General features: G+C 50.7%; 10 protein-coding genes across 10 annotated transcripts; 6 read left to right on the top strand and 4 right to left on the bottom strand.

Moving 5' to 3' along the window:
- Nucleotides 1-1,149: 1,149 nt before the first annotated feature.
- N7458_012592 (aromatic alcohol reductase) lies at nucleotides 1,150-2,317 on the top strand (the record flags this gene model as incomplete). Its single annotated transcript, XM_056915973.1, has 4 exons — nucleotides 1,150-1,236; nucleotides 1,303-1,593; nucleotides 1,653-1,979; nucleotides 2,033-2,317. The coding sequence occupies 4 exons, from the start codon at nucleotides 1,150-1,152 to the stop codon at nucleotides 2,315-2,317; spliced, it is 990 nt and encodes a 329-aa protein (XP_056760727.1).
- A 2,336-nt stretch (nucleotides 2,318-4,653) lies between these two features.
- N7458_012593 (uncharacterized protein) lies at nucleotides 4,654-5,726 on the top strand (the record flags this gene model as incomplete). Its single annotated transcript, XM_056915974.1, has 2 exons — nucleotides 4,654-4,882; nucleotides 5,557-5,726. The coding sequence occupies 2 exons, from the start codon at nucleotides 4,654-4,656 to the stop codon at nucleotides 5,724-5,726; spliced, it is 399 nt and encodes a 132-aa protein (XP_056760728.1).
- Nucleotides 5,727-6,623: 897 nt separating this feature from the next.
- On the top strand, nucleotides 6,624-7,714 carry N7458_012594 (NAD-dependent epimerase/dehydratase family protein; the record flags this gene model as incomplete). The annotated part of the gene is made up of 3 exons (XM_056915975.1): nucleotides 6,624-6,849; nucleotides 6,896-7,294; nucleotides 7,353-7,714. 3 exons carry the CDS (start codon nucleotides 6,624-6,626, stop codon nucleotides 7,712-7,714), a joined length of 987 nt encoding a protein of 328 aa, XP_056760729.1.
- Nucleotides 7,715-9,284: 1,570 nt separating this feature from the next.
- N7458_012595 (VOC family protein) lies at nucleotides 9,285-10,001 on the top strand (the record flags this gene model as incomplete). The annotated part of the gene is made up of 1 exon (XM_056915976.1): nucleotides 9,285-10,001. One exon carries the CDS (start codon nucleotides 9,285-9,287, stop codon nucleotides 9,999-10,001), a length of 717 nt encoding a protein of 238 aa, XP_056760730.1.
- Nucleotides 10,002-10,525: 524 nt separating this feature from the next.
- On the top strand, nucleotides 10,526-16,481 carry N7458_012596 (uncharacterized protein; the record flags this gene model as incomplete). The annotated part of the gene is made up of 4 exons (XM_056915977.1): nucleotides 10,526-10,592; nucleotides 10,844-11,955; nucleotides 12,016-12,460; nucleotides 12,517-16,481. 4 exons carry the CDS (start codon nucleotides 10,526-10,528, stop codon nucleotides 16,479-16,481), a joined length of 5,589 nt encoding a protein of 1,862 aa, XP_056760731.1.
- A 261-nt stretch (nucleotides 16,482-16,742) lies between these two features.
- Nucleotides 16,743-17,646, bottom strand: N7458_012597 (ubiquitin-conjugating enzyme E2; the record flags this gene model as incomplete). Its single annotated transcript, XM_056915978.1, has 2 exons — nucleotides 16,743-17,149; nucleotides 17,208-17,646. 2 exons carry the CDS (start codon nucleotides 17,644-17,646, stop codon nucleotides 16,743-16,745), a joined length of 846 nt encoding a protein of 281 aa, XP_056760732.1.
- A 481-nt stretch (nucleotides 17,647-18,127) lies between these two features.
- On the bottom strand, nucleotides 18,128-19,849 carry N7458_012598 (Zinc fingerDHHC-typepalmitoyltransferase; the record flags this gene model as incomplete). Its single annotated transcript, XM_056915979.1, has 1 exon — nucleotides 18,128-19,849. The coding sequence occupies one exon, from the start codon at nucleotides 19,847-19,849 to the stop codon at nucleotides 18,128-18,130; it is 1,722 nt and encodes a 573-aa protein (XP_056760733.1).
- A 712-nt stretch (nucleotides 19,850-20,561) lies between these two features.
- On the bottom strand, nucleotides 20,562-22,257 carry N7458_012599 (rhomboid family membrane protein; the record flags this gene model as incomplete). Its single annotated transcript, XM_056915980.1, has 3 exons — nucleotides 20,562-20,624; nucleotides 20,686-21,701; nucleotides 21,774-22,257. The coding sequence occupies 3 exons, from the start codon at nucleotides 22,255-22,257 to the stop codon at nucleotides 20,562-20,564; spliced, it is 1,563 nt and encodes a 520-aa protein (XP_056760734.1).
- A 1,823-nt stretch (nucleotides 22,258-24,080) lies between these two features.
- N7458_012600 (serine palmitoyltransferase small subunit family protein) lies at nucleotides 24,081-24,527 on the bottom strand (the record flags this gene model as incomplete). The annotated part of the gene is made up of 1 exon (XM_056915981.1): nucleotides 24,081-24,527. One exon carries the CDS (start codon nucleotides 24,525-24,527, stop codon nucleotides 24,081-24,083), a length of 447 nt encoding a protein of 148 aa, XP_056760735.1.
- A 1,249-nt stretch (nucleotides 24,528-25,776) lies between these two features.
- N7458_012601 (uncharacterized protein) lies at nucleotides 25,777-27,809 on the top strand (the record flags this gene model as incomplete). Its single annotated transcript, XM_056915982.1, has 2 exons — nucleotides 25,777-26,643; nucleotides 26,703-27,809. 2 exons carry the CDS (start codon nucleotides 25,777-25,779, stop codon nucleotides 27,807-27,809), a joined length of 1,974 nt encoding a protein of 657 aa, XP_056760736.1.
- Nucleotides 27,810-27,950: the final 141 nt, after the last annotated feature.

The raw sequence follows: 27,950 nt of genomic DNA on the forward strand, positions 1-27,950 counted from the left end.
CATTGTATTTTATTTCTAGCCTTCTCTTCTAGAATTTCGGTCCTTCCACGTTCACTCCTGGCTTTTGAGAATTTCAATATCCAAATATGTTTCTCGTATTACTATCCGTGCTCTGCACATATTGCCGTCTCCTTCCGGGCGGTGGTTAGTTAGTCCAGGTGGTGGCAAGTTGGTTCTAGGTGGTATGCGGAGGTATTTCAGCCACAAACCATTCAAAATAGCTTCCCTGCTACGGGTCTTGTTACAATTAACCCTGAACGGGTACTTTCGAAGCTTATTACCTTAGTCCGAACGCCTGCACCACCTAACAGTCGATCAAGCAGCAGATCTAGCTAATTCACACCAAAAACGCCCAGAGCCGTTATCCAGCTATAAAAGCAAGCTTCAATGCTTAAGGAACTACTAAAGCAACTCCCAAATAGTCCTCTAACGCCATCAAAGATCATACTAGATCAGATTATTAAAGGGTGCGTAGTTACATTGCATAGCGTAGCGCTATTACCGCAAGATAACGCCAATCCACACGCAGCGAGTGAGAAACACAGAAACGCACATGGTCAAAACGGCAGATAGCACATGAACGGGGCCTATCTGTTGAATGAAGCCTACTGCTAGCTCAGGAACAGAATCAGAAAGCTGAAGGTAGTGGGATAGTATCGCATGCGCAGGGTGAATTGCCTCCTCAGCAAGATCAATCGGCAACGAGGGCTCCGCCAAGGTGTAGTAGATGCAGGGAGATTGGCCACAAGATAAAATTAATGTAAAAATCGCTATATCTGAATTATTCAATGCGTTTCGGTTGAGATGCCTGGATTTGAAACTTTCGATATGGGTAGGGTGTCCCGCTCGGTGTATTACGTTAAGTTAGATACATTATTTCAAATCAATGCTTGAAAAGCACTGGTAGTTAAGTTATGCACTTTCTTGCTTCATAAGCCTGTATTAATAATCAACATCACTTTCAATCTCCACCTCTGGAGGCTGCCCGACTAAGCATGTGTACCAGACCGTCCATATCCTTAAATAACTCTCTTTATCTCTCTGAGTAGCTTACTTCACTTTCATGATCCTTGAAGACTGGCTTGATCCATTACGTCGAAATCTGCTAACGACTCATTTACTTAAAGAGAAAACTGATCTCCGATAAAAATGGGGAAAATAAGGGTTGCCATTGTCGGAGCTACCGGCCACACTGGTGGCTCAGTGGTGAATGGGCTGTTGGAGGAAGGCAGTTTTGTACGCCCAATCGCTCACCTTCATTGTAGAGATCTGGCAAATTTGTTGACTGTGAAATGGTTGCAGGTAGTGGCTGCTCTTGTACGACCAATGTCTATAGAGAAACCAATTGTCGGAGCTTTGCGACGACAAGGTGTTGAAGTCCGTGAAGCAGACCTTGAAGGACCTGAAGAGGAACTCGTCAGGGCTCTCAATAATATCGACGTTGTGATCAGCTGTGTCCGTGAAAGTAAAACACAGCAGCAGGATCAGATATCGCTTGCCAATGCTGCCAAAATTGCTGGAGTCAAACGATTTGTGCCTTGTGGATTTGGTGTTGTTGCTCCACCGACTGGAGTTATGCGACTCAGAGAACTGGTGAGCTACCCTCTCATTTGCCCCGATGTAACTCTAATAGAGTTCATTTCACTTTGTAGAAAGAAATTGTGTACAATCACATCAAGAAACTCTGGCTGCCGTATACAATCGTGGACATTGGTTGGTGGTATCAGATTGCATTTCCAAGACTTCCGTCCGGAAAGGTCGACTATGTGGCGATGGGAATTGCAGATGAGATTCTTGGTGGGGGAAATGTTCCTTCCGCGATCACCGATTTGAGGGATATCGGACGCTACCTGGCAAAGATCATTGTTGACGAGCGGACTCGAAACAAAATGGTCTTTGCGTACAATACGGTGATGACGCAAAATCAGATCTATGATTTAATGGAAGAGATCAGCCACGAGAAGCTTGAGAGAAATTATGTGAGTCGTGTTGAACGAGATCGCTTGGTTTGTTGAACTCTTATTGATCCAAGCTGTATCAGGTTGCAGATAATACTATCTATGACAGGGTGTCAGAATGCAGACTGTCGGCAGCTAGTTCTTCTACTGATCCGACCACGTCGCACCCTCTTATATTAGCAGAACATAAACTATCATGGGGTATCCGCGGAGATAATAACCCGGACTACGCGAAGTATCTTGGCTACCTAACATCTAAGGAGTTATACCCGGACTTCGAGTCTACCCCATTCGGTGATTACCTGAGATCAGTTATCGGAGGAACAAGTGAGGGCAGAACCTGGGGCTTACAAGACTGACCGATTGCCCAGCCCAGTACAACAGATAAATAGGTTGGTTGATTAATATCATTGGTTTTCCCAACTGGGCCAAAATACGAATCCGTACTCAGCCTAGTAAGTTGTGGCTCATAATCCAACTTGAAAAGTGATATCCAGGTTACCCCAAATATCTGTATATCCGCGTACGTACATGTAGAAATTTTCCACTTCTTGAAAACTAACTTAGCACCTCGTCAAGGCCTGTCGTGGCCTAATTGTCCTTCCCACCGTTAGACTGCCCCCCCGTCATGCGCGAATTCTGAATCGCTGTGACGCCTCTGTGAAGTCCAAGACGGCGTTGACTGTCCTGACCCGTGAGAGGGTGTCTGGTTTACCATTCTTGCCTTCAGTTGAGTCTCCCAGCAGACTCGATATGTAATTGAACGCGTGCCCGACTTCTCTCCTTAACTCACTTCGCAATTTTGCCAACCTGGACAGTCCAGAATGATATATATATCAAACCTCCGTTGCCCCTTTGGAGACATCCGCCGGGGATAATGAATTACTAGTAACGGTAATAAGAACTAACGTAACCAATATTCAATAATATGCACATAAACTTGCGTCCTCTTCATCACTGTCCCAGCAGCAACTCCCGCTGTGTGTCTGATTTGGACACCCAAAAGTCCAACCTGGGCGCACCCCACATGATGCCCATAATGGATAAGCAAAGCACATCGACCTCTGGTGCCTTAACAAACGGAATCATCAGATCTGTCTCGTGACAGGGCACAAACAACGGGTCCTTATTTCGGACAAGCCACATCCAAGTTGCTGTAGACTGCGCGTCCCAGAGGCCCCGACGTACTGTGAAGGAGACCCCTCCCGAGCAGCCGGTTTGACGGTCTCGCATCATCAGGTACACGCCCTGCACATAGTTGCTAATAAGCCAGATTCTGCGCACGCTCTCTACGAGTAACCAGTCGCACCACTGTTGGCCAGAAGGGTCATCCAAAATTTTCGCTCCTAAGCCTTAAGAGAATAGGCCGGCGATGCTAAACGAGGTCTCGAGGCTAGCGTCGAGGTTAGCTAATTCCTAAAGCTTGTTATTCTAATCCTTCAGGGTTAGGATAAGGACTTCAGCTTGCGCTCGTTGCCGAATATCCCCATCGAATAAGCGGATAAACTGGTATATGAAGAGCGCTTGTACGCGTGCGAGCTGCTTAACCGTCCGGAGAGAGGACTGGACTTCTACTCCGGAATCTGGGAGAAACGATAAATTATTTACTAGTTTGTTAGCCTTTTCTTCTATAATCCCTATAATGACCTCTTTATTCTTGTCGTTCTTTGACTCGTACATTACCACGGCTGCAAAAGTATCCTGTAGACATAATAGTAGCCCCGATTCGGAGTATAACTACTTATACAGGAACGGACAGTGAGTATCGCGGACCCACTACGAAAGCTAGTTCTTGACGGTCTGAATAAATTGCTTGAAGTCGGATATATAGACGACGGAATACTCGTTATAGCGTGCCGAGTCAATATAGTATATCGTCTATATGTTTGTTTCAAGGAACCAAGAACTACTTGCGACTTAGGTTTTATTCCTCACAGGACTGCCAAAATCCAATATAGGGAGCTCCACTTCAATATTATCTTCATATAAAATATTAGAAGCTTCAATATTTCCTAGAGCGACTGTCTTGTCGGCCCTTCGATCGTTTAACGAGTTTAGTGGGCTTAGGTCGAAGCTCTCAGCTGTTCTCGGCATTCGGACGGCTCGGCGGGCATACGGACGACCTGAAGGGTACCGGCAAGACACATACTTTTCCACGCATCGTTTGCAAGCTAGGAGACATTTATCGCATCGGCGCTTTGCGCGAGTACATAGCACGCACGCTTTCCGCCACGGTAGGATCCCCGCGATAGACTCTTGGGGATCCATATCGATTGAAACCTGCGGAAATACGTAGGAAGGTAGAACTCCGGCCGCTATTTGTCAATACGCTTAGCACTTAGCGCGTAAAGCGTAAGTGAAAATACAATCACCTTTAGGTGAGAAAAGAGGCAAAGTTAAGCCAGATTTAGGTGGGCGGAAAACTGGTGGAAATTTGTGGGGCTAACGGCGGAACTTTATGGGGCTCACGACTGGGTGGCTTCACAGAGCCATATGAAGACGTTTATAATCAGGAGTTTGTAAGCCTTGGAAATAGTACTACATTCCCGCTCCTGATCGAAGTGTTGCTATGTGATCGATGCTAGAAGCTGTATATATAATCGTCATCGACCTCGCCAGGTAAAAAGTGATATTTTCTACCCCGTTCGCTTTCTGTACTATCAACTCTTTCCAAATTGAATCTGCCACCGACGTAATGTCCACCGTCGCCGACAACTTCACTACGGTCGTCCACCATAAGCCCTACGCGACTATCCTCCCTTCCCGCGCGCAGCTGTCGCAGAAAGGCAAGGTCGTTCTCGTGACTGGAAGCTCCGGTGGTATTGGTTTTGCCATTGCACGCGCCTTTAGCAAGGCAAGTACCGCAAAGGTTATCCTGACCGGTCGTCACCAAGGTCCCCTCGATACTACTATCGATACCCTGAGTAAAGAGTCACCCTAGACTACCTTCATCGCCTGTCGAATCGACGTCTCGAATACTGCTAGTATCGAGGACCTCTGGAAGAAGTTCGATGATAAGGGTTTAGTCGTTGATGTCCTCGTCCTGAATACGGCTCGCGTACAGCCTACACATAGCTCTATACTCGAGATAGGGTACAAGCAGGTAGTGGCCGATCTAGCTACAAACGTTAATTCAATCGCTGTATTCGTCCATCTTTTCTATCATCAGGCGAATCGAGATACAAGCAAGAAGCTAGTATATATTTCAGCAAGCCCGAGCTATCTTCACATAATCTGAAGAGTAACAACGACTGATTGACTTTTTTTGTACCAAGTCCTTAGTGAACGTATCGTCCAAAGCTATTCACGATTTTGAGGTGACAGCTGGAATCCTAAATTACTCGGCATCTAAGAGCGCAGGAACGGTTTTAGTCCAGCAGATCGCTAAATATGTCTCGCCGGTTGACCTGCAAATCGTCAGTTTCCACCTAGGATCGATCTTTACAAGGGCCGCGGAGCAGGCTAGGTACACGCGCACTACGCTCAACTAGGATGATGGTTAGTGCAACACATGAACTTTTACGTGGAATATCAAACCTCTGCCACTGAAAGTTACCAGGAGATCGATGGTCATTTTGCTAACGATTTCCTGTTACAGAGGACCTTCCCGGTCACTATGCCGTGTGGGCCGCATCGGACGAGGCGAAATTTCTGCATAGACGCTTCACTTGGGCAGCATGGGATGTTAATAAGATATCTTCGGGCAAGATTAGAGAGCGAATTGATGGAGACGCCAATTATCTCAAGGTGGGCGTCACCGGTCTCTAGGCATGTCAAAAGATAGGCCTCATACAGATCATTATGAGGAGTTGAAAAAAGCGCCCTCTTCTGATGTCTAGTCGACGATGGAAGAGCGATGACAGTGGGTGGTGGCCCTTTACAGTGGAAACAAGGAGATAGCAATGCCCTGAAACAAACATAGCTAACGTAATTCACGGTTAACTGGGACACCCACACCCATTACAGAATTTCAAATCGGCATATTTTAACAAACACCCATTAATTTAGCTAAATATAGCGATTCTTGCAACGGTTGATTTTATGGCCAATCTCCCTGCACCCACTACACCTCGACCGGGCCCTAGTAGCCGGCTGGTTTGGCTGAATAGGCAATTCACCTTGCGTATGCGATACTACCTCACCACCTTCAACTGGCTGATTTAGCTGCTGAGCTAGCGGTAGACCATATTCGACCGTTAGGCCACCTTCGCAGGGTATATGCCTTTGCGTTTCTGTCGTTTCTTCTCATTCACTGCGCGTCAAAATACTTCTCAACTTGATTAACATACTGCGTGTCATATATTTAGTACTAGAAATTTCCATACACTTATATGAAAACTCGGGGGTTGAAGTATCTTATTGTGAAATATCGCATTTACTATGGTGTTGGGGGTGGCCGAGCCACTTGTGAAATACTTTACCATGCAAGATTCTTAGTAATGGCTCAGAGTCCTGCTTAGAAATACTGATATTATCTTAACAGTAGCCTGGGTCTTGCTTAGAAATATTAATATCATCTTAATAATAGCCAACCTGTAGCTAAGTTGACGCATCAAGTATAAAGCTCAACTTTGCTTCTGCCCAGAAGGAGTAGGTTCACCGTCTACAGCAAGGTTTACCTATCAGATTGTTTGAACAATTCGCTGATTCAGCAGAACAGTCGAGATGATACCACGGATCTTTATCACCGGCGCGTCAGGCTTTGTCGGCGGTACGACGACAGGCGCGTTGCGGAAGGCTCATCCCGACTATGAGGTCGTTGTACTAGTACGCAATGAGGGGCAGGTAAACACCTTGCGACAGGCCTGGCCGGACGTCGAGATTATTATCGGTACCTTGGATGACGATGGGATCCTTGCAACGGAAGGTGGCAAGGCTGATGTTGTTCTACGTATGTTATCTCTCGACGCTCTCGGACAGCAGCTGATGATCTATAGATATCGCCTCGTCTGATCATATGAACGCGCCTCAATCCATAATCGCTGGTATGGGGCGGGGCAAGAAAGGCCGCTTCATCCACATCTCTGGAACGGGTGTAATCAACGACGTATCCACTAGTCTCGGAGATGAGTCCACCAAGGTCTACGATGACGTGAAGGATATCCAAGAGATTATCAACCTGCCTATGACTGCGTATCACCGAAGTGTTGACGACGCCGTTATCATATCTGGGCAAGAATATGGCGTACCCACGGCAATCATCTGTCCGCCCATGATCCATGGCGTTGGAAAGGGTCCGTGTAAAAAACGCAGCATCCAGATACCTATTTTGATCGAAGCAATTGTGGAACGGGGAAGGGCCTTCACTGTGGGGCAGGGGAACAACAAGTGGGATCGTAAGCGACTTGCAATCTGATCCTGGTGAATTATCACTGACTCTCGCTGGCTTGGTAGATATCCATGTTCGAGACCTGGCTAATGCGATTGTATTAATGGTTGAGGAAGCCCTTAAACCCAATGGAGGAGCCGCGACATGGGGCCCGCAAGGCTACTACTTCGTGGAAGCCGGTGAATTTGCATGGAGAGAAATTTCAGCCGAATTGGCGCACTTGCTTCACGCCCAAGCCAAAATTGCCAGCAGCGAGGTCGATAAACTAACTGTCGAGGAGGCTACAAAGGTCCATTGGTGGGCGCCTGTCCTCTGGGGAGGAAACTCTCGGAGCCGAGCATCTCGCATTCGGACGTTGGAATGGATGCCCGATATCACAACAGTTTCGCCGACTCTACCAGAGATGATCCAGCAGGTACTCAAATAGTTCAGTGCTATCCTAACCAATGCCTCGTTTTAGGCTATCATGCTCTAAGGATAGGGATGCGGCATCCCTGTTTGTGAAATAGTGAAGCAGAATTTCGGCGTCCTCATATTGTTCTTGTGTAAATATCCCACTGCTACCTAGCGTCTCACAGATCTGCCCTATTCATTGAAGACTTGAGTCAATGAAATTGAAGAGTTTGATATAGACGGGAGGATGATTGAGTGAATCGGAACTCTCATACCGCATGTGGCCTTAACATATGCGCACCAGAGAACTATCCAGTGATTGCGAGATGGAGCGAAGAAAAGCGTTACAGTTGCTACCCTCTTAGTTGTGGACTGTGATTTCGTGGGACCTATAAGTTCGTTGCCTGAGACCAGGCTCAGGGTCTATGTAGTGAGCGTTAGGGAAAACTTAATTGGACGCTAGCCCAATGACTGACGGCGAATAAATCTATATAAAACATTTGTGTAGCGAAATGTCTTGACTCTCATCATAAGTCACGGCCACTGCGACTGCGTACAAGTAGTACGTTTCGTCCTTGTGACAGTCGCGACGACCAGATGTTGCATACAACACAGCATTTGAAGCACTCCGTTCAGTGGAAGGCTATAAAAATCCCTCCCGCCTCCTTGCCGAAGCGTAGAGCTTTGTATTTACGTAGACTAAGCTATCTCTATCCTGTAAATCCTGAAAACCACATCCTAGAAGCTTTTAGGCCTTGGTTCGCGACAAGAGATGAGCTGTCAACCTCATCGAGCAAGCTCTCATCATGACAAATTGGAAGATGACCACCTTCGCTTATACTCTAGTTGCTAGAAGAGTTCCTACACAAAGGAAAGCGGCCGGGGGCTTGGCTGTTACTTCTTGGCACTTGCCCCAATTGGACCATGGACTATAATTTGACTTTGAGCAGTCCCCTAATGTGCGTTGTTAGGTCACCAAACTTACAGGCCTCGTTTTCCCATGCAATACTTGTCAATTCAAAGTGACTGCCTGGAGTAAGTTCACCGACTTTCGGAAGAGGCTGATCACGCTATGTCTGTCTTGGCCAGCACACCGCCCCCCTAAAACCAGTATTTCACCGTTGGAAAGACCCAAAGTCTATGATGACCGTCTCAGAGTCAGCCATAATGGAGAATACAAGCTAAAAATCACATCAAATCCGGAAGTCAGAGTTACTACAGAGGGCAGGTATTTAGCTTTATCTGCATGTCGCGCAAGACTAGCTTGGTTGGGCGCCTCACGGCGCAGGGTTTCAGCTGAATAGTATGGGGGCTGAGTTTCAAGCGATCACCCGAGAAAATTGCAGTCTCTGATTGGCCCCAAGCTCCTATTACTCGATATGGGTGGGCTGCCAAGTCTAAACCAACATGTGAGGAGAATCCATGGCAAGACAGGGTAGGCAGAAGTATGCCTTGTCACTCTGGGTTGTAGAAAGAATTCGCATGGATAATTTTGAGAAGTTATAAAAGCAGGGAGGGAGCCCCCCAAAAGCCAGGACGATACTCACAAGTGTATCTACTGACAAGCGGGCTGCCTACCTTTTATTCGTCACATCATCTTCTCAATGTATTACAAGTCTCTTATACCTGGGTCTTTGGCATTACTTCTTGCCTCATGTGCCCAGGCCTGCTCTCCTAGATCTGACGCTGGAGATTCAAACAATCCAATCGTTGTTGGAAAAGATGGTCCAGCTCCCGCAGAGTCTCTAGGATATGCCATCAACCACTTCGGCCTTCTGACGACCAATCTCGAAGCTATGAAACATTTCTATGGCGATATTCTGGGCATGCGACTCCTCTTCGACGCCCATGTTACCCCAGAGTACACCGTGACCTACCTGGGCTATGCCCAAGGTGGTCGCAATGGCACTGGTTTCCAGACTGGAGCTGAGCTGGCCCGCGACAAGAACAATCTGTACGGGCTTATCGAACTCGTGCAATTCAACGTCTCAGATGATCATCTCGTGGCGTCAACCAAGCGTACCAATACGTTCAGTCATGTTGGGCTTATTGTTCCTGATATAGCGAAGACACAGAGTTACCTGGAAAAGCACGGTGTTACTATTTTGAAGAGGGTCGGTATGCCCGTCACTGAGATGATTGGGCCGCTTCAGAATGCCTTTGGGATAGGCGAGTTCGCGGGGGCACATATTGCTGCGAAACAGGCACTCATTAAGGCGCAGAGTCTGATTGGACTGGAGATGTTGTTGATGGTTGAGGATCCTGATGGGAATATGGTGGAGATTCAACAGCAAGATCCTCCGAGTGACTCAGTGTTGTAGCTGTACCCTGTCATGGCAGGACTTTTGCTGTGATAATGTGATGTGTAGTGTCCTAGAGATCAAGATTTGGGTTAAATAGTACAATTCGACAAGAGGATATATATCTGTGGAGAACTTGTGTTCCTGATACTGTTTTGGAAGTGAACCGAGGATAGAGAGTCCTGGGTTGTGGTCATGCTGTTCGCTTCGAATCATTAGCGATGATCCAATATTTTTTTCACTACCAGACTTCATTTCAAGCCAGTGAGGTATGTGTTATCTGGTCATGCATAAGGTATTCGGATTGGTGATGACAGACGGTGATGTTTGGTGACGTTAAGTTTACTGCCTCAGTCTCCAGGCAACCAGCCGCACCATATAGTCACGTGACAGGACATGAGAGCAGGGGCCGAATTCGAACGACCCGCGTTCGAATCGGAGTTTTCGCTCTTCAAAATTCCATCCCTCACCAACCTTTCCACTTTCCTACACCTCCCCTGATCATATTCTAGCATCATTCCCTTCCAAATCGTTATGTTACAACCATGGCTCCCAGCTTACAGGAGCTAATCGACTTCCTGCTCAACGAGGTCGCGCTTTGCGGTAGCCAAGGTGTGTATAGCTCAAATCCCCCAGACCCACTTTACTCAGCACGATGTATACGCTGCCTCATCTCTCATCGGCCAGTGGAACATGCATCTCTCACGGTGGTGTATATTCGACCTTCGCGCCGAAAATGCTCTGATTCCCCGTGCCTTGTCCCCTTTCTTTTTTTACTGGCGTCATATTTTAGCTGTCCTGAATTGGCAGCTCTATGCTCAACCACGCAACGTGAACTGGACACCCAGCTGACCTGCATTTAGGTGCGACCTTGCCAGAAATCCTCACAGCAATCGAGGTTTTCTACCAAAATGCATCTCAAGACCCAAGTCAGCGAAGCCAGACTGTAGATCGCCGGTTCAAAGCCAAGGTCTGGTCATGGCTCATGCGCCACCTAGAAGTGTCTGTGAAACCTGATGATGAATGGCATAGCCTCAGTCTGGAGGATGCAGAGCAACAAAACCGCGAACTCGAAGAAAAAGCTCATCATCATGATCCTGAAGCCGATGGAGATCATGATGAAGCTTCGCCAATGCCCTCGTCCATTCGCGTCTTCGTTTCAAAAGAGAGAATGTGGTACGCTCTCACTGGACATGAGCCAGATGATGCCAAAGTCCCCGCCAGCGAATTCATGCTACTCTCCATAATTGCTTCCCGTAAGTCTGACGGCATCGCCCAAACCGATCTCGTGAGGCTCAGCGGGCAAGATAAACGTTCCGTCCCTAAGCGAACAGACGCCCTAGCTCAGAAGGGCTACGTTGAGAAACGCCCGATCCAAATCAGATCAGCTCGCACCAGTCTTGTTATCTTTCGACGATTCGTGAAACCGGCTACCGTTGAGGCAACAGTCGAAGGTACTTCCGCAGGCGCATCTGAACGTCCCATTATCAACTTTGACGCGTTCACTGCCAAACTGTTCGAGATCCTCAAAGAATTCGGCATCATCTCGCGCAATGATCTCAAGAGACGTTTAGGGTTTGATGATCGTTGGCGCTGGCGAGTTTTGTCACGGGCGCTCCGCAAGTACGAAAGAATTGGAGTCTTAAAGCGAGTGAGAGCCAAATCGCAATACGACAAGATTCATCCCTGCGTGATGCTCATCCGCGAGCCCACCGAAACCGACATTGCGAAGTTTAATGCTGTCAGCGGGGACTTGAACCAGACTGCAGATGACCAAGCGGATGTTGATGACGATATTGATGATGCTGCAGGGGATGAGACAGTCGGTGTGGATGAGGGTGCTCTTGAAGTGTCAAAGGACAAGCCTGTTATCGAAGCTGGACGGGCCGTGCCGTCATGGACACCAGATCGCCCCCTGGGAAACCAAGTATTTGATGTTGTGAACAATTCTGGAACCGCCGGAATCACCAATAACGTACGGTCCACTACCCTTTAAGTTGACCAAGGAATGCTGTCTAACTATCTCTCTATTTAGGAAATCAACCGCATCTGCTTTGGTAATATTTACCGTCGACCTTCTGAAAGTGCGCTGCATCGTCTTACCGATTGCTGGCAACTGTCACAGCCACCCCACCTGCGGCACCTTGCCATTGTCAGGGACACAGCCATCGAGAGGACTACGTTCTTCTATGTACACTATTCGGCCAATAATTTTGCGAAGATGGTGGAGAGTGGTGAAGCATCATGGGAGGCAGTGGAGTTTCCAGCACAAAAAGCCAAGGCGGCGAAGTGCGTGATACCTGCGGTTGATGCTGTCGCGAAGCGTGACAGATATGGCTTCCATGAATCGAGCGCTAGTAAAAAGCTGGTGAAGGACGGCAATGCAAGCTTGTTTGAGGCTCTCGCCGTCTGTAAGCCGCCCACTTATCTTCTGTCAAGCAGTGATCCCATGCCGGTGAGGCTTCCGGATGGACATTTCAGTACGTGGTCAAATTCCACTCAGGTTTATCTTGGATTGTTTACTAACGAATGTCAGTGGTTGATATGGGTAGATCAGCTGTCGCTGGGATTGTCATACCTTCGCCGATTAGCTCTCGCCCTCACGGAGGCCGTCCAAGGGGGCCGAAAGCCAAAGCTTTTCCGAGACGGTCGACTTTGTTCAAAGTGGAGAGGATTTCTCCTGGGATTCCTGATCCCAATGATCCGGATGGAATGGAACTGGATCATGTTCCGCGAGAAATTCCAGATCACCTAACGTGGGAACAGCCATCTCGCTGGCCATCAAGGACCAGTAACAAGCGCGCGAACTTGGAGGGCCTCTCGGAAAAGGAACGTTTTGAAGTGCTAGGCATGGACGAGACATGGACAGAGTACAACGTACTTGTAAATGAATGCCCCAACCCTGGTGTCTATGTTACGCCCCAAGGCAAGAGAAGACCAGCGGGGAGGAAACAAGGCCGTCCCGCCAGAAGTCGAATCGCAGTTTTCAAATCAGCAAAATTGTCTGCTTTTTCCTGGTTCAAACGAGAACCCAGTGACATGGGTCACACGGCTGTTGACGAAAAGGATACCCCAGCCGAGGCCAGCACTCGCCAAAACGGTGTGCCTATTTCGGTACCCACTGTACCCAGCTCTGAGGGTTTCACAGCTTTCCAACCGGTTCCCAACGTGCAGCCCACTCCGAGATCTTCAAGCCGGCGCAAACGAGCTCAGGATGACTTGGATTACACCGAGTCGCCACTCACTGCCCGTCAAGCACAGCAGCGCAGTACGAGACGACCCCGGAAACAACCTCGTCTTGAAGAGCTTCAAGATGTGGCCAACGAGGCTGGCGCATCGGCCCCAGAAAATGCAGCTCCAGGCGAGAGTGCTCAGATTTCCGAGGAAGTTGAGTCAACCCCGGCTGTAACGACTTCTAGAACACACCCACTGAGTGAAGACGAGGCTGGAGCGGTCACGCCTAAACGACGACGTATCGGCTCTCTGGATCAGACTGCGGCGTCGGAAGGTACCCAAACAGCAAGTCCAGAGGTCATTAAAAGCCCTGCGAAGAGAGCCTCAGCTCCAACGCCTAAAGGACCTGTGCCTTTCTCGAGGAGTTGGCTCTCCAAGGCGGTTAGTCCGTCTTCCAGAAGCACGCCAGGTCAGACACCCAGGTTAAACCATGGTTTGACAGACCGAGGTGGCTCCGTTAGTATTCTTCGCAGAAATATCATTATGGAGATCGTGGAAAAAGCTGGCGGCGCATATCCTTCTACTCCCGAAATCTGGTTTCCATTTGCAACCATGTGGCTCAAGCGCAAGCAGAAAGAGCGACCGGATAATCGCACAGTCAAGGGTGCGATCAGAAACCTGGTAGAGGCTGGCAAACTTCGACAATTGACATTCTGCGGCAAAGGCCCGAAAGGCGCGATGGTTACCAAGACCATTTTGGCCAAGCCTGAAATGTCGCCAGATGACCCCTTGATCAAGGACATGCAGCACAAGCTTTTAGCTGCAACTGATCAGCGCCTTTCCTACTCGCCAAACATTGAACTAGATCCTGAGCTCGTCAGACACAGTGGCCAAACGGGAATCCCGAAACTTGTGCTCCCCGTCGTTTCAGGCGCCACGGTTCAGTTGCAACAGAAACCTGCCACCGTCCTCGCAGAGGAGCAAAGAACTGAACGCCGGGTCCAAAAAGAATTGTTGAAGAAATTGGAAGACGAGCTTGGTATCAGCGATTCATCTGCTCCCGGCTCCAAGCGACTCATGAAGATTGGTCGTCGTCAAGCTCGACAACTCGGACAAGACTTCTTGGCAGGTGCCTCTCACACTTGGATTACCCAACCAGGTGTTGGCATGCCCGGTAGAGGGATCAGGGGTGACGCTTTACGATTCTTCAAAACAATGTCTGTCATCGGACGTCATGCCATGCTGATGCACCCGGAACATGTCTTCCACTCAAGCTCTGGCACGTTTGGTACATTAGGGGCCGCGCAAAGACGCACATTTAACAGGCATGTTAGCGGCGACGTGGCGAGCTCTGTTCGTGAGCTTGCTGAGCTGGCCTCTGCCCCCAATGTTACCCTGACTGGTCGAGTTAAGACCTTCCACTCGAGGGCTGAGAGGATTCTCAGGTGGGAGCTTGAACACGAGGAGATTTTCGACGAAGCTCATGATGGCAGGGGCACTTACATTGAACAAACCGTTAGTGACGAGTTTGAGCATGTGCCTATTGAGGGAGAGATTCGGTTCGATATTGACCAGCCAATTGCTCGTGTCGATCAACAGGGAAGTGCGATGGTCACTCGGAGCGCAGGGTCTTTACGCGAGATTCGGCCTCGGCCTCCCGGGCAGGCGCATTATATTCCATCGGGATATCAACCTTTCCACAAAATTGACACTGCCCCTGCACGCCGTCGTATTGATGGAGTTGATACGTCGATTCCTGGTCGGTATGGAGTACAGCCAGATGATGTCAGAATCATACGTCCAAGGCGCCGGGCAGCTCTTCCCCCGCTTGACCAAACTCTGTACCGGAAGATCATGGTTGCCATTGTCGCCGTCAGAGTACTGGCAGGCGGCTCAGAGGCAAGAAGCGTCGACTGGGATCTTATATACGCTGCATTCCCCAAACATGACCCTAATCTTATTCTGGAACAAGCAAAGTACATCCTGAACAAGAGTCGGCTACAGATTGCTGGCATGCAGCGTGACTTCCAAGAGCAGTATCTTGAAGCATACGCCAAGCGAAAGGTTCCAGCCATTGACTACAATAACCTGGACAAATACAATTGGCCTGCTGTCGTCGAATGGGCCAATATTGAACTTGAGTTCTCCACTTCTGAAAAGGCTCCGCTTCTCCCTGCGACTCGGGAGGAGTTTGATAGCATTTTCGAGCTTCGGCCCGAGGCTGCGCCAACGGCCGATGAGCTTTACACCGTTACTTCGGGCATTACCGTTGACTTCAAGCGTGGCTTGATGACTCACGTCCCATTTGCGGTGCAGGTTGACACCAAGGAAAACCGTGCCATCAAAGGACCCCGCAAGAACGAGCTCGCTCGACTTGACGTCGTCAAAACGTGGGTACGTGCCAATGTCGCCGCGTCCGAATCGACATATGATCCGCCTAGAGCTGAGGAAGCTCTCAGACCATTCGGTACCCAGCTTATCAACTCGGCTGTGCAATCTCTTCTCACCGATCGAGTCATTAGCATGGGCAACAAGGGTCGTGTTGTACCGGGCCGCAATTACGATCTCACAGAGCATCTCCTAACGGCACTGAGCCGCAAGCGCCACATTGACTGCCCTATCCTGAAGCGTGCAGCATACTTCAAGACGGCGATTCTTGACCCCCAGCTGGAAAGCATGGGATCCTTTGATGTGCATTACCACGCCGAAGATGGAGACATTCTTGCTCTGATCAACCTTTTCAACTACGGCCAGCTCACTCTCCATCCCCGTGGTCAGCCACGCGCCCGATGGGGTTTGTTAGATGACGGCGGATATCTCACTAGGCAAATGGACAAGGATCGCGTACGCTTTGCTGTTGAAGTCCGCCCATCAAATTCATATACCTACGGCAACCCTGTCCAGGCGCGAGTGGATACTATCTCTGCTCCACTGCCACCACCCTCCAATGACCCCAATCTTCCGCCCAAATTGCCCCTCTGGTTCGATATCCACGGGTACTTGATTCCACAGCTATGGGAGATGGCCATTGCCTCAGTTCTGGGCTGCGTTTCTATGCGGCAGGGTCTTAGCCCGGAACGCATCTCGGGCATGATTAAGCCGGCGATGGGCGCTTGGGAGATTGAGTTGCTCTTGAACTGGTTGAAGGACGTCGGAGTGGTGGACCGGCAGAGTCACGGTGAGAAGGAAGGATGGATGGTTCGCCACTGGTGGTGGATGGTTCTCACAGAGAAGGATTCTGGCGCGGCGATGCCAGTGACTGAGGCAGTTTCAGAGCCCGTGGCAGAGCCAGTTACGCATGTTGAAGAGTCCACTGCTTCCGCCTGAGAAGACATTGGCTCCTCACCCTACTATATGTATGATTACGAATAGGATGATGTTGTATTCAACCAGTTGAATCGATGTAGGATATAGAATGAACGCTCACTGTTGTTGTATGGTATCTAGCGCTGTAAAGAGATAAATCACAAATAAAATCAATCAAAACCCATGTCACGAGTACCGCATCGTTGTCTAGGATGTGATATAAGTAAGGCCGGCTTGCTTTTTAGACGGTTGGTCGAGCTAGGGAGCGAGAGGACAATTTATTTATAGGTCGTCGACATTGACCGCACGCTTGGTGATCAGGATGATCAAGGCAAAGACGATGCCGATGATGGCACGGTCTAGCCAAGGGTTGTTTGCGGGCTCAGATGAGGTAGCGGCTGCAGTTCTTGCAGCCATAGCCACAGGAGCAGGCGCAGGAGCTGTCGGCGTTGGGCGAGGGCGAATAGATTGAGTCGATGGTGCGGATGGGACGACTGCCGGAGTCGAGGATAAACCTGAAGGCACTGGAGGCACTGAAGGATTGGCAGATGTTGAAACCGAAGCAGCTGGCGAAGATGTAGACTCATCAACAGCAGCCACTCTCTGCTCGCCGTCCTCCTCCTCCTCCTCCTCCTTCTTCTCTCCTACAACTTCACACCCTTCAACATCAACTTCCACCCCCTCTCTCCCTACAAACCTCCCACCACCGCTTCATAACCTCCTCATTACTCCCCCCACACTCCCGACAAACCCACCCACGACTCTCCCTCGCAAACTCCCTCCTCACCTCCTCGCTCCCCTCCATCCCCCCAACCTGCCCTTTACTCTCCGCCCCCATGATCTCACTCCGAATCGCCAGCAGCGCCGTCCGCACCCCCCACGCCGGCTGCCACGTCTCCTCGTGGTGTCCCGATATACTCAGGCATATCTCGCGGTTCACCTCGAATCGGCCTGATGGTGTGAGGAAGCGGAAACTCGGTGGGCGGAGCGGGTATGTTGGTGGGAAAGTGATGCGGCCGTGGTAGAGGCCGCTGGCGTAGGGGGTTGGACTTGGGGGTCCGGTGAGGGTGAAGTGCCAGTCGTGGAGGTTTGAGTCGGAGGTTGGGGAGGCCGTGAAGTAGGGGCTTGGGTTTTTGTGGATGTCTGTTGATTCTTTGAGGAGGCGGCGTGTTGAGGGGGATGTCATTTTGGATGTCTTGGCTCTTATGGGTGTGTGTTGTGGAGCGTGGTGTAGATGGAGATGGAGGTGTTGAAGAAGTAAACGTGGAGGTGGAGGTGGAAGTGGAGAGGATAAGAGGATAAGATCGGCGAGATTAGCCTGACGATTTGCTGATTAGATCATCACGATGGCGGACTCAGGCATGAAGGCAGCAACGATCTATCAAGATCGGTTGAGAAGAATTACCTGATGACAACGTAGAAGAATTGACGAACCCTGTCACGATTCAAAATAAAATGAAAGATCAGAATATACAGAGATAATTTTCTGTTCATATACTAGTACAGTACACGTCACCACCCCCATAATAGAAAATGCCAACTTGGCCACTTCCACACAACGCTTAGTTTATCATGTCATCACCAAAACGCCAAGTAATGCAAAAGACAACCGCAATACCTCCCTGAGATGCACACTATAAATACCTGTGCAATCCAATGATCTCATCTCAATCATCCCAATCGCGCCATTCATCCGTCTCTCTATGCCCGCCCTGTTTCACGCCCTGGCCTCTGCCAGCTTCGGGGTCAAGCAGCCCGTTGCTCTCAGGCTCATCCTCGAAGTCACTATCACCGGGTCTGGGCCGAGGTGAAGCCGGCGCAAGGGTCTGCATAGAGACACTCGTCGGTGGGCGCTCAGGTGCATCTTGCGGGCGGCGGTTGGGAATCCAACTTGGCTGTTGTTGGGAGTGTGCTGTATTTGCATTATCAACCCCCCATGCATGGCTGTTATTCATATTCTGCGAGTAAAGATCGCGATAATACTGCTGCTCGTTGCTAGCTTCCTGCTCTCGGTTGATTCGGATGCGTTCTCGCATTTCGAGAAACTTTTGGCTCGGCTCCCAGCGCCAGCCATCGCCGGTAGTTGTACAGATTGGTATGGGCCAGAGGAGGGGTCGGTCACCAAATAGATGGGCCAGGTTCTGGCGCCAGCCGTGGTCAAATGCACTGGGCATCTTCTCGCTGTCTTGGTCGTTGACCCATTCTTGGTATCGATCGCGCTCGCGCTGGCGTTCCATTTCGGCGTAGGAACGGGTGAGAGCTTGTTGTGCCGGAGTCATGGGGTGGTGGGGGTTTTCGAGACTGGGACCTTGGCCAGGTGGATAGGGTGCTGGGGAGAGACGTTCTTCGCCTTCCTCGGCGCGTGTCACGCCGGGGATCGCATTGGCGTGGGCGTCTATAATTTGGTTGCCGTAACCTTGCAGTCGCTGGGCTAGACTTTCAGTGTTTGGGTCTGTAGCACTGCCATTGCTTGCAACGTTCTCCTGACGATGTCGGTCCAACGCTTTGCGCAATGGCGAGACATATCTTGTCTTCTCCAGGCACTCGATAGTCGTCACTCCCCGGACAGCCAAGCTGATATGCCATGCCGTGAAACCGGTCAAGACAAGGCCGATGATTCCCCCCAAGATTGCCAGTAGCACCACGTTGACCGGCATGAAGGTATCCATATATCTGGTATCATTCAGAACCTCAGTCCACGTCCACACCGCAGCAACCGCAAAGGACACCCAGCAGAACAGTGACGTATAAATCAGAAACAGAAGGAATGCCTTGTAATTGTACAGCCCAACACATGTCGCCAACCAAGGGCAGTGGTGATCCATCTTCAACACACACCGCTTACACGTCGAGCAGTGGTGTGCGCGGTCAGGCTTCGGACACTGACACTTCTTGCAATATCGCGAGCCACCGGACGAGCTAACAGTATACGACGTAAACTCCGGAAACTCAGAAACCGGCAAGGCGCTATATTCATGGCGCCCACCACGGCGAGTCGTGAGAGGCGAGCCGGGATCCGTAAAAACGGCGACGGTATAACTAGCATTCAAGCAGCCGTAGAGAAACAGTCCGAGAACTGTACTCGGAAACCCTGCACGAACCAAGGAAAGACAGACAAAATTAGCCCACTGAATCCAGCATATGATGCAAATCATCTGTCCACTCCGCATTCTCGAGGGGGCATCCATACCAATCCAAAAACTCCGATGCTCCTTAAATCCAATACTAACTTCCACATATACCGCCCACGTCGTCAACCCATACACAAACGCGAGCGGGAAACAACTGGCCGCGGCACAGCATAGCCGCTCACAGCGCAGTGCCCACGCGCGAGGTCGTCGTTTCGGCCACGAGGGCGAGGTTGGGGGGGACGAGGCTAGGGTGGCCATGGTATGATGGTTATCGCGCGAGCGAGAGGCGGGCGATGTTCATCGGGTGGTGGAATATGGGATTCAAATCGAAGGAGAGTATGTTGATAGTGTCAACAATAGGTCCGCATGGCGCGGAGATAGGGGAGGTGTTGGTGAGGGAGGACGGGGGCAGCAGCGAGGATCGGGTTCAATTGCAGCGGCCTACTGCGGAGCTTCGTAAGCCTGGCCAGTTCCGTCCGGGGACGACTCTTACTCAGCCACGCTGAGCCACGATCTTATTTTGTTAGCGTGCCTGGTAGGGCGAAGTGGGACTGTACCAAGAAAATAGGGTGGGTAGGCAGCATATAACTATCTATTGTCAATATTTTTGAAATCTCTTGAGAAAAGGGGGTGAAGAGAGACTTTGACGACATATGCTGTGTCATCGCGTGGACGAGTTTGTAGCTGGTAACACGAAGAGGCTACGTAGACGTTGTGGCACGAGACTAGGAAGAATTGTGCACCAAGTATTCTATAGACAAAAATTTAGTCAAAAGGGCTTTCGATAGGAATTACAGACTCTACAGAGAAAGTGCTAGCACATTAATTCATGGAGATGTATGGAGTATATTGCACGCAATTTCGCGCTCTATGTACAAATCTTCCATAACTTTCAAAAACCTCCAGTCAACGCCAACAATCTGCGGCTGAATAACATAAAAAACCAATAAATAATGCATGACGCACACCACTAGGTGCTAGTGGTAGTAGAAGAGGTCTGCAGAGTATCCTGCTTGCACCAGTCCTTGACGGGCTAGAGAAAAGAGATGGGTTAGCAGACATCCTCGAAGACGAGAAGAGTAGGATCGACTCACCAGGCAACTCAACCGATAGCACCAAGAGCAATTCGACGAAGGGTATTTGTAGAAATCAACAATCAACATAATGAATCCAATCAACACTGCGACCAAGGCACCCGCGCGCACCAGCCACCAGACCCACCACAGAGGCTTGCGGCCCTTGAAGAAGCCAAGCGGGCCCTTGGGCTTGTCATCTCCGCTGGACGAAACCATGTTGCCCTTGCCCTTGAAAAAGTCCATGACAGAGGTGGTTTTCCGCTTGTCGGCGGGGTCGGCTCCAGCACCACCGCTCATGGCGACATAGGGCTGGCGAACGAGCCCGATGCGCTCGCGCAGGGCATTGGGCGACCGTAGGAGAGAAAGACCCATGGCCAGACCCATAATGAACCCCCCAATATGGGAGAAATTGTCCAGACCTGGGAGCAGACCGAGCACGAAAGAAACGGCTACTCCGACGACCATGATGATCAATTCCACCCATGGCGATTCACGCTGGGGCCAGTCGTATAGCAGGTCCAGTAGGAAAAGTGCCATGATACCGAATAAGCAACCAGAGCACCCGGTACTCGGCTGAAGTTGCGAGGCATAGTTTCCACCAAACACGTAACCGAAGATACCGCTGGCAAAGTAGGTCAGGGTGTACCGCCACATTCCGATCATGCGCTCCATGTCTGCGCCCATCGTCAACTGCACCAGCAGGTTGAAACCGATGTGGACGAACCCACCGTGCAAGAAGATGGGGACGATGAAGCGGAACCACTGGTTCGGGGCGGGCGTGTCGTCGAGCGAGCCGCCGACCCTGGGGTTCGGTACGCCGCCAAATCCACACAGGTCTGAGAGATTGCAACCGTATGTGGTCGTAGTGGTATTGGGGCAGGGCCAGCTGATTGGCACGCTGGAGTTTTGGACACCGGGGATGTTCTTCATGCATGGATCGTAGCGGGCGCCCATGTAGATTTGGATATATGGAGAAGGACCGATCATAGGGTTGAAGGAGGGCTTGGTCTCGATTGGTGATCCGGTCAAGGTGCCTAGAATCCGAATGTTAGTCTAATCCTGACAGTGGACTGCGCAGAAATCTCCGTGCAGTGCTCGATACCCACCCATTTTCACCAATTCCACGATAAACACGATAACCTGCGCCAATGTCAAGGTCCAGGTTACCCACGCAGGCTTCTTGCGGAAGAAGCCCTTCCTATTCTGATCTCCTCTCCGCCGCCGATTCTCCAGGGCCCCCGGTGAGGGAGGTGGGTATTGTGTCTGCTGGTGCATCCATTCCGGGTTGTTTCCAAACTGCGTCTGCGCCTTCAGCGGAATATTCTCTGCATAGTGGTCGCCATCTGCGACTCGTCCAGCTGCTGGGTATGCTCCAGCGTCTGATTGTAGTGACTGTTGACTTTGACGGTTGTGATAGGGGGCGGATGGGTCGTCGTGGTGGCTGATCTGGCTGACGGGACTGTGGCTCTGGAAGCCGTACCCAGGGGTGTTGGTGTTGAGATGGGGGGGTTGTCCGGTATGCCCACCCGCTACTTGTTCGTAGCTGGGGGGATTGGGGATGTTCGCATGGTAGTATTCGTTGGCAGCCATGATGGGCGGCCAGCCGAGGTTGCGAGACCAAAGAATGGGGTGATGATCAGAGTCTGTCGGATGAGGATCGTGGAAGTCGTGGAAATTGCGACGCTAGCGGGGAAATATGGCGGCGTCAGGGGACGTAGACCCTGTAAGGACAGACGGGGTGGTGAATGGTGGAAAGAAAGAGATTGAGGGACGTCAAGAGAGCAGAATGGGCAACAAAAAGAAAGACGGAGGCAGGCAGTCACATTATGTAACTGGGGAAGTTATTTTTGGGGCCGATCGTCGTCACAGAATCAACACAGCCGCGCGGCGCTTGGCTGGGCAGTTTTGGGCGGTAGATGATGGTTGATGATCTGACCTTGAACAGGGGGGTGCGTGTCATTTACATCGTACAGATCCACTATGGCTCATGTCCATTCACATCTGACATGAAACTCGACTCCAGCCACTTTGCTAACTTGTCTCCGTATCTGTAGCGCTGAGCCCCTCAACTGGCCACGACGCACTTCCTCAGCCTCGGTGCCAAGCCTGAGATGTAATGCGCGGCCTGACCATACGAGACACTGGGCATCCATCTGTACTACATTGACTTGACTACGAGGCGATCTGGTAGCCTCGATAGAACCAAATAACCTTAACCTGAAGATAAATATCTTATTGCGGCTGGTGGCCCCTGATCCTTACATAATCCGGTCGAATTTCAGGTACCAGGGGGTCATCCGAGGGGAAAGTTTAATTCTCAAACAAGAACATAGCTCCTTTGATGAAACTCAAGACGGAATTCCTTTTTGCATTTCTCAACGGTTACTATAAGATTGTTGTCCCGTGGCGGTATATTGTATGTGCCGAAGCATAAGACATTGCTGATTCCTGCTAGGAACACCCTTCTTAGTAGGGGTGAAGTGGATTGTTTTCGGTCCATCCAGGTATCGCGTGGCAAATCAGGCGGAATACTGAGCCGTGTAGCATAGTATACAGATCCGTTTTTCACATAGTCTGCGGCGAATAGAGAAAGCATGGGATGTCATGAAGTTAGCTTAGCAATATAGTCCCGCACGTCTAGTGCCATCGACCTGATCCTAGTCCAGAGGTTAAACATCCTGGTCAGTCCACATTACTCCCACGTCAGACCCAAGATGCAGAAAGTGGAGAGGGACGAGCCCTGAACAGGCAAAGGAATGGCTAAGTGGGCGCTTTGGGCCGGCGCTAGTTCGATCGGGCTGAGACAGAGAATCTACAAGGAGCCAAAGATACCTTTAATTGCTGCATAGACATTTGGCATTAAGTATTACAGCGGATATCAATAGAAAGAAAAATTTCACAAGCATGCTCGTCCACCGAGGTTTGGCTGCGCCAGCCCAATGCTCCGGGTCGCGCGTTGGTTCGTGTTGCTCGTGTTCGGGTCGTTGACCGTCTGACTCTCCAAGGCCAATGCCGGAGGAGTCACACGATGCGCATCATTATTAAGGTCCATAGGGCGAGATGTCGGATTGCAGAAACGCGAGTGGTAAGTTCGTTTCCCCCAAAGCGCCAAAAAGAAAAAAGAAAAAGAGGTCAAAAGTGCACACGCTCCCAATGGAGCAGAAGCAACGCGAGAGAAACATCACAAAGAAAACAAAAAACACCAGGCGAAGAAGCATCGAATCAGCGAGATGCGACCAAGCGTATGCGAAAGGACGTCGCTTGAAGAACAGTCATGAGGGGTTGTAAATCCTCGGAAAACTACCCCAGGCGCGCAGATCCATTGGCACCGGGAAGCAGATGAGTGGGGGTGTTCTGGTATCTATACAAGGGGGCCGTGCCCGAGATATCAACAAAGATATCAAACGGGTCGATTATGAAGGGACGGCATGCTCTGCAATGGACGAGGGAGAGATAGGGTTGCCGTAAATATCCAGAATGCCCAATGCAGTGCCCACCTCTTGGCTGCTGTGACCCGTCAGCAACCACACGAGGCGGCTGAGCTTGTGGTACAGTAGCGAAGGGAAGTATAGCACCAATGCCCAGAACAGAAGAGACAAAACCACGACCACAAAGGTATTGGCCACGAGTTTCTCACTGGGGGTCATCACGTAGAGACCGAAGGTGACTTCGTAGCGGTAGTACTCCAGACGGACGCGGTCGAAGAATCGCTGGAAGTGGTTGCGAGACCGTTGTATGCGGAATGCGGCGGGAGCACTGGCGGACGAGTACTTGCTGATGAGCTCGTCGACCGCGGCGGGCGCATGCGACATGTAAGTCGAGGCGTTAGTGGTGTAGAAGGACTGCATCTCGGTCGTCATGGGGGGAAAACTGGGGGCCCGGTTTGCTACGATCGCACCCGATCGCGTTCGAGAGGAGGAGACAAAATGGCGGAGACAGTGGTATCAGAAACACAAATTGGATGTGATTTATGATTCTTCTTTGTATATGGTGCCTTCTCGTCTGAGGTTATCGAGGGGAAAAAGGTATCCCAAGGGGGACGATCCCCAGATGGTTGACAAGGCTTGGGCTGAGTTTGGTTTGAAATCTCCCTGCGCTGGGCTGGGCTTTCCGGATGTAGGCGGAAGTGCACGAGCTGGTGATCGACGCACTTGAATCGCAACGGGGAATGGACGACAACCCCACGAGGCAGATGGAAAACAAAAGTAATAGTGAGATGGACGAACTCAAGACTCGTGGGGGGAGTTAAAGAAGAGAGTAAAAAGGCGAAAAGGAAGGGGGGATAAGGCTTTGGGCAGCGAAACAAGGAATTGAAGCTGGAGATCGGATTAGTCGGCAAGGATTTGATTATTCGACGTTCTTTCGGAGCATCCGGCCCATTTTAGCCATGCCTTGAAACCTGCGAAAAAGCTCCGGACAGAGTGGGTCGAGTCCTGGATTGGCTGGTCTGATGGATAGAGAGCATCGAAGAGATCGGGCCATGTCCAACGGATCTTCAGCTTAGCAGCCTAAACTTGACAACCAAGCAGTTCGTCCAAGACTCGGAGTTCGGAAGCGGACGAAGTATACACACAATTGGAAATCTCGGGAGAACGCCGGTAAGGCGGATCCCCAGGCAGAAATCAGGCAGAAAACTAGGTACCCATGACTCAATCACTGAACTAACTAGTTACTGAACGAGTCAGGCAACGTGCGAGTAACTAGTTTCTATAGGAAAACATTACTCCTCAATGAAATACATTTCTTAGATACTGGAAGGAAAGATATTCGAATATTAGAGTGCTTACGTGTTGTGTATCTTGCTCTCATCAGCACTCGCTTAGCAAAGAATCCTACACATCAGAATCAGAAAGTACTACAATCACTAGTCTCGTTCGCAGCTCCACCAGCCACTGATGTATCCGTGCCTACTGCCCACCCAAACCGCTTCCCGCTTTGGGTGCGCGAAGGCAAGGATAGTACATACTTTCCTGTACCACTACTAACTCCCGTGGCTGGCCCGGTGATGTCACCGCCCGCGCTCCTCTTCCCCGCGTCGCTACCTCAACTCATCCGCAACACCCCCTCATCAACAAATCAACAAATCAGCCAACTAGCACTCGACTCGCCATGGACCGCGACGATCCGCTAGTTCAGGCCCTGCCCCCAGCGACCGACTATCTCACATACCTCACACTCCTTGAATATCAGTTGACCCCCGAACGCCTGCCCCTCTTGCACCGCCTGCTGCAAGATGAGAAGCTTACCACCAACATTGGCTGGGACCTGGTCAAACTGCTCCTGCCCATGCTTCCTGCCTCTACGGAGTGCTTGCAGGATGTAGCTCGCCTAGGAAACCCGCGAGAAGTCATTTTACGCGTCTGCGAGGCTCTGGAAAATTTGCAGCCGGAGGAGGACGATGACGATGACGATGATGACGACGAAGACAATGAGACGGCAAAGCCGCTGCCAACACATATTTTGCAGTTCAACTGCCTCTTGGCTATGCTATCAACCTTGCACACCCGTCTTCAGGCAAAACGCCCTAGTCGATTCATCGCAACCTCCCTCAAAGCCACACTCGAAGCATACGAGACGATGACATGCGATGAGACCACCCTTGCCCTACTCGAGTTCTTCCGTGATCTGTCCCCGAGCAAGCGCCCAGCACCGCCGCCCCGTGCACCCAGCGAGTCGAGCGTCCTGCGGGTCTCAGAGGCATCCGCACCCGACCCGGAGGCTGAGGTGCTGTCACCGTCGCCGGCAAAGGACAACGAAACACAGCTGGTTCGGAAATTCATTCAATTCGGCCTGCTAGAAATGCTCAAGTTGTATCTATTGAGCTTTTCGGGTCCAATGGACCCAGGTATGGCATGGACGGTCCGGATGCAGGAAAAATTGCATCCTAATTTGCGGCTGCCGGCACAATCGCAGACGGACGCATATGGGAGCATCAAGGAGTTGAGGGAGCGGGATATGATTATGGGGAAGATTGTGGTACGTATCTGCCATTCTCTTACTGGCAATGTTCTGAACTGACCGGGAATTATTGTTAGGCTCTTTCACGAGACGTCGGCATTGACAGCAACGATCTTCTCTCTATAATTGCCCGGTCACCCGTCAACCCGGCTCCTCAACTGGACTTTGATGAACCTCCAGAGACAGTAGATCAGATCCCCCTCGAGCGACACGGATCTCTACTGCTTTTCGCCGCTCGAGCTGCGGGAGCCATCCTCTTCGCATCCTCGACGCACCCAACGCCTTCCTTGCCGGTCTTCCCAGACCTCGCCCAGATTTTCTCCCACTTCCTCGGGAGTCAGGATAACTTAGAAGAAGTAGCCTTCGGGCAGCCGCACGTCCTTTTGGATTCGCTGCTAGCATTGACTGTCCACGCAACACAATCATCCATTGCCGTGCCCTCAAGCGACGCCGAGTTTAAAGATTTTGTTATTACCTTGACCGCATGCACAGCGTCGCAGAGTTATGGTATAGTTCGACAGCTTCCAGCCAGCATTGTGCATAGCCATCCATCTCCCACCACCCGGTTCGAAGTCATTCGTCAGATCCTGGAGAATGGTCGTCTTCTGTCCGTTCGCGATAGTGCCATTTCCTGGCTCAAGGATGAGATCATCGGCACCAAACCCTCCGAGTCAACGGAAGATACTTTCCACGACCCGCTATGGTTCTGGTCCATCTTTCCGCTTCTTCTGCGCCCGGTTGACGTCGATGCTTCTTCGAAGAATCTGGTGGCGAGCTGGACTCGTCTCACGCAAACCGAAGGCCCATCCCTACACTCCGCGCTGAACCTGTACTTCCTCCTACTCTCATCCAGTGATCTCCGCGATCGTTTGCAACTCGAGAAGACGGTCAAGTACTTCCGCAGCAGGGTGCTCGTCCCACTTCGACAGCTTTTCCGTGCTTTCGAAGGTGATCTCGCGGCCAAGGGTGGCGACGGCTTGATTGAAGCGGCCGTCGGGGAGGAAATGTGCCAGGTCGGCATTGCCCGGTCTGTGGGGCTGATTGGGCTTACTCTCGATCAGATTGAGGAAGTGATCAACGAGCACTTTGGAACTGACGACGCAGATCTCAAGGAGTACTCCATTGATGAGAAGGTTTTGGTTGCGGAGATTAGCAAGAAAACGGAAGCCTTTGGGTCGAATTAGGAACGTCTGAGGGATGATGGTGCTTGGTATCGGGATTTGTATGTATCTAGACTCGACTTGTTGATATTCTGGGCTGGGCCATTGAATTGCACATATTTACTTGACTAAAGTCTATGGTAGGAGACTCTCTCTACGTAACGG

Source organism: Penicillium daleae (genome assembly GCF_028827525.1).
Source record: "Penicillium daleae strain IBT 16125 chromosome Unknown utg000009l_segment0_segment0, whole genome shotgun sequence".
Lineage (NCBI taxonomy): Eukaryota > Fungi > Ascomycota > Eurotiomycetes > Eurotiales > Aspergillaceae > Penicillium > Penicillium daleae.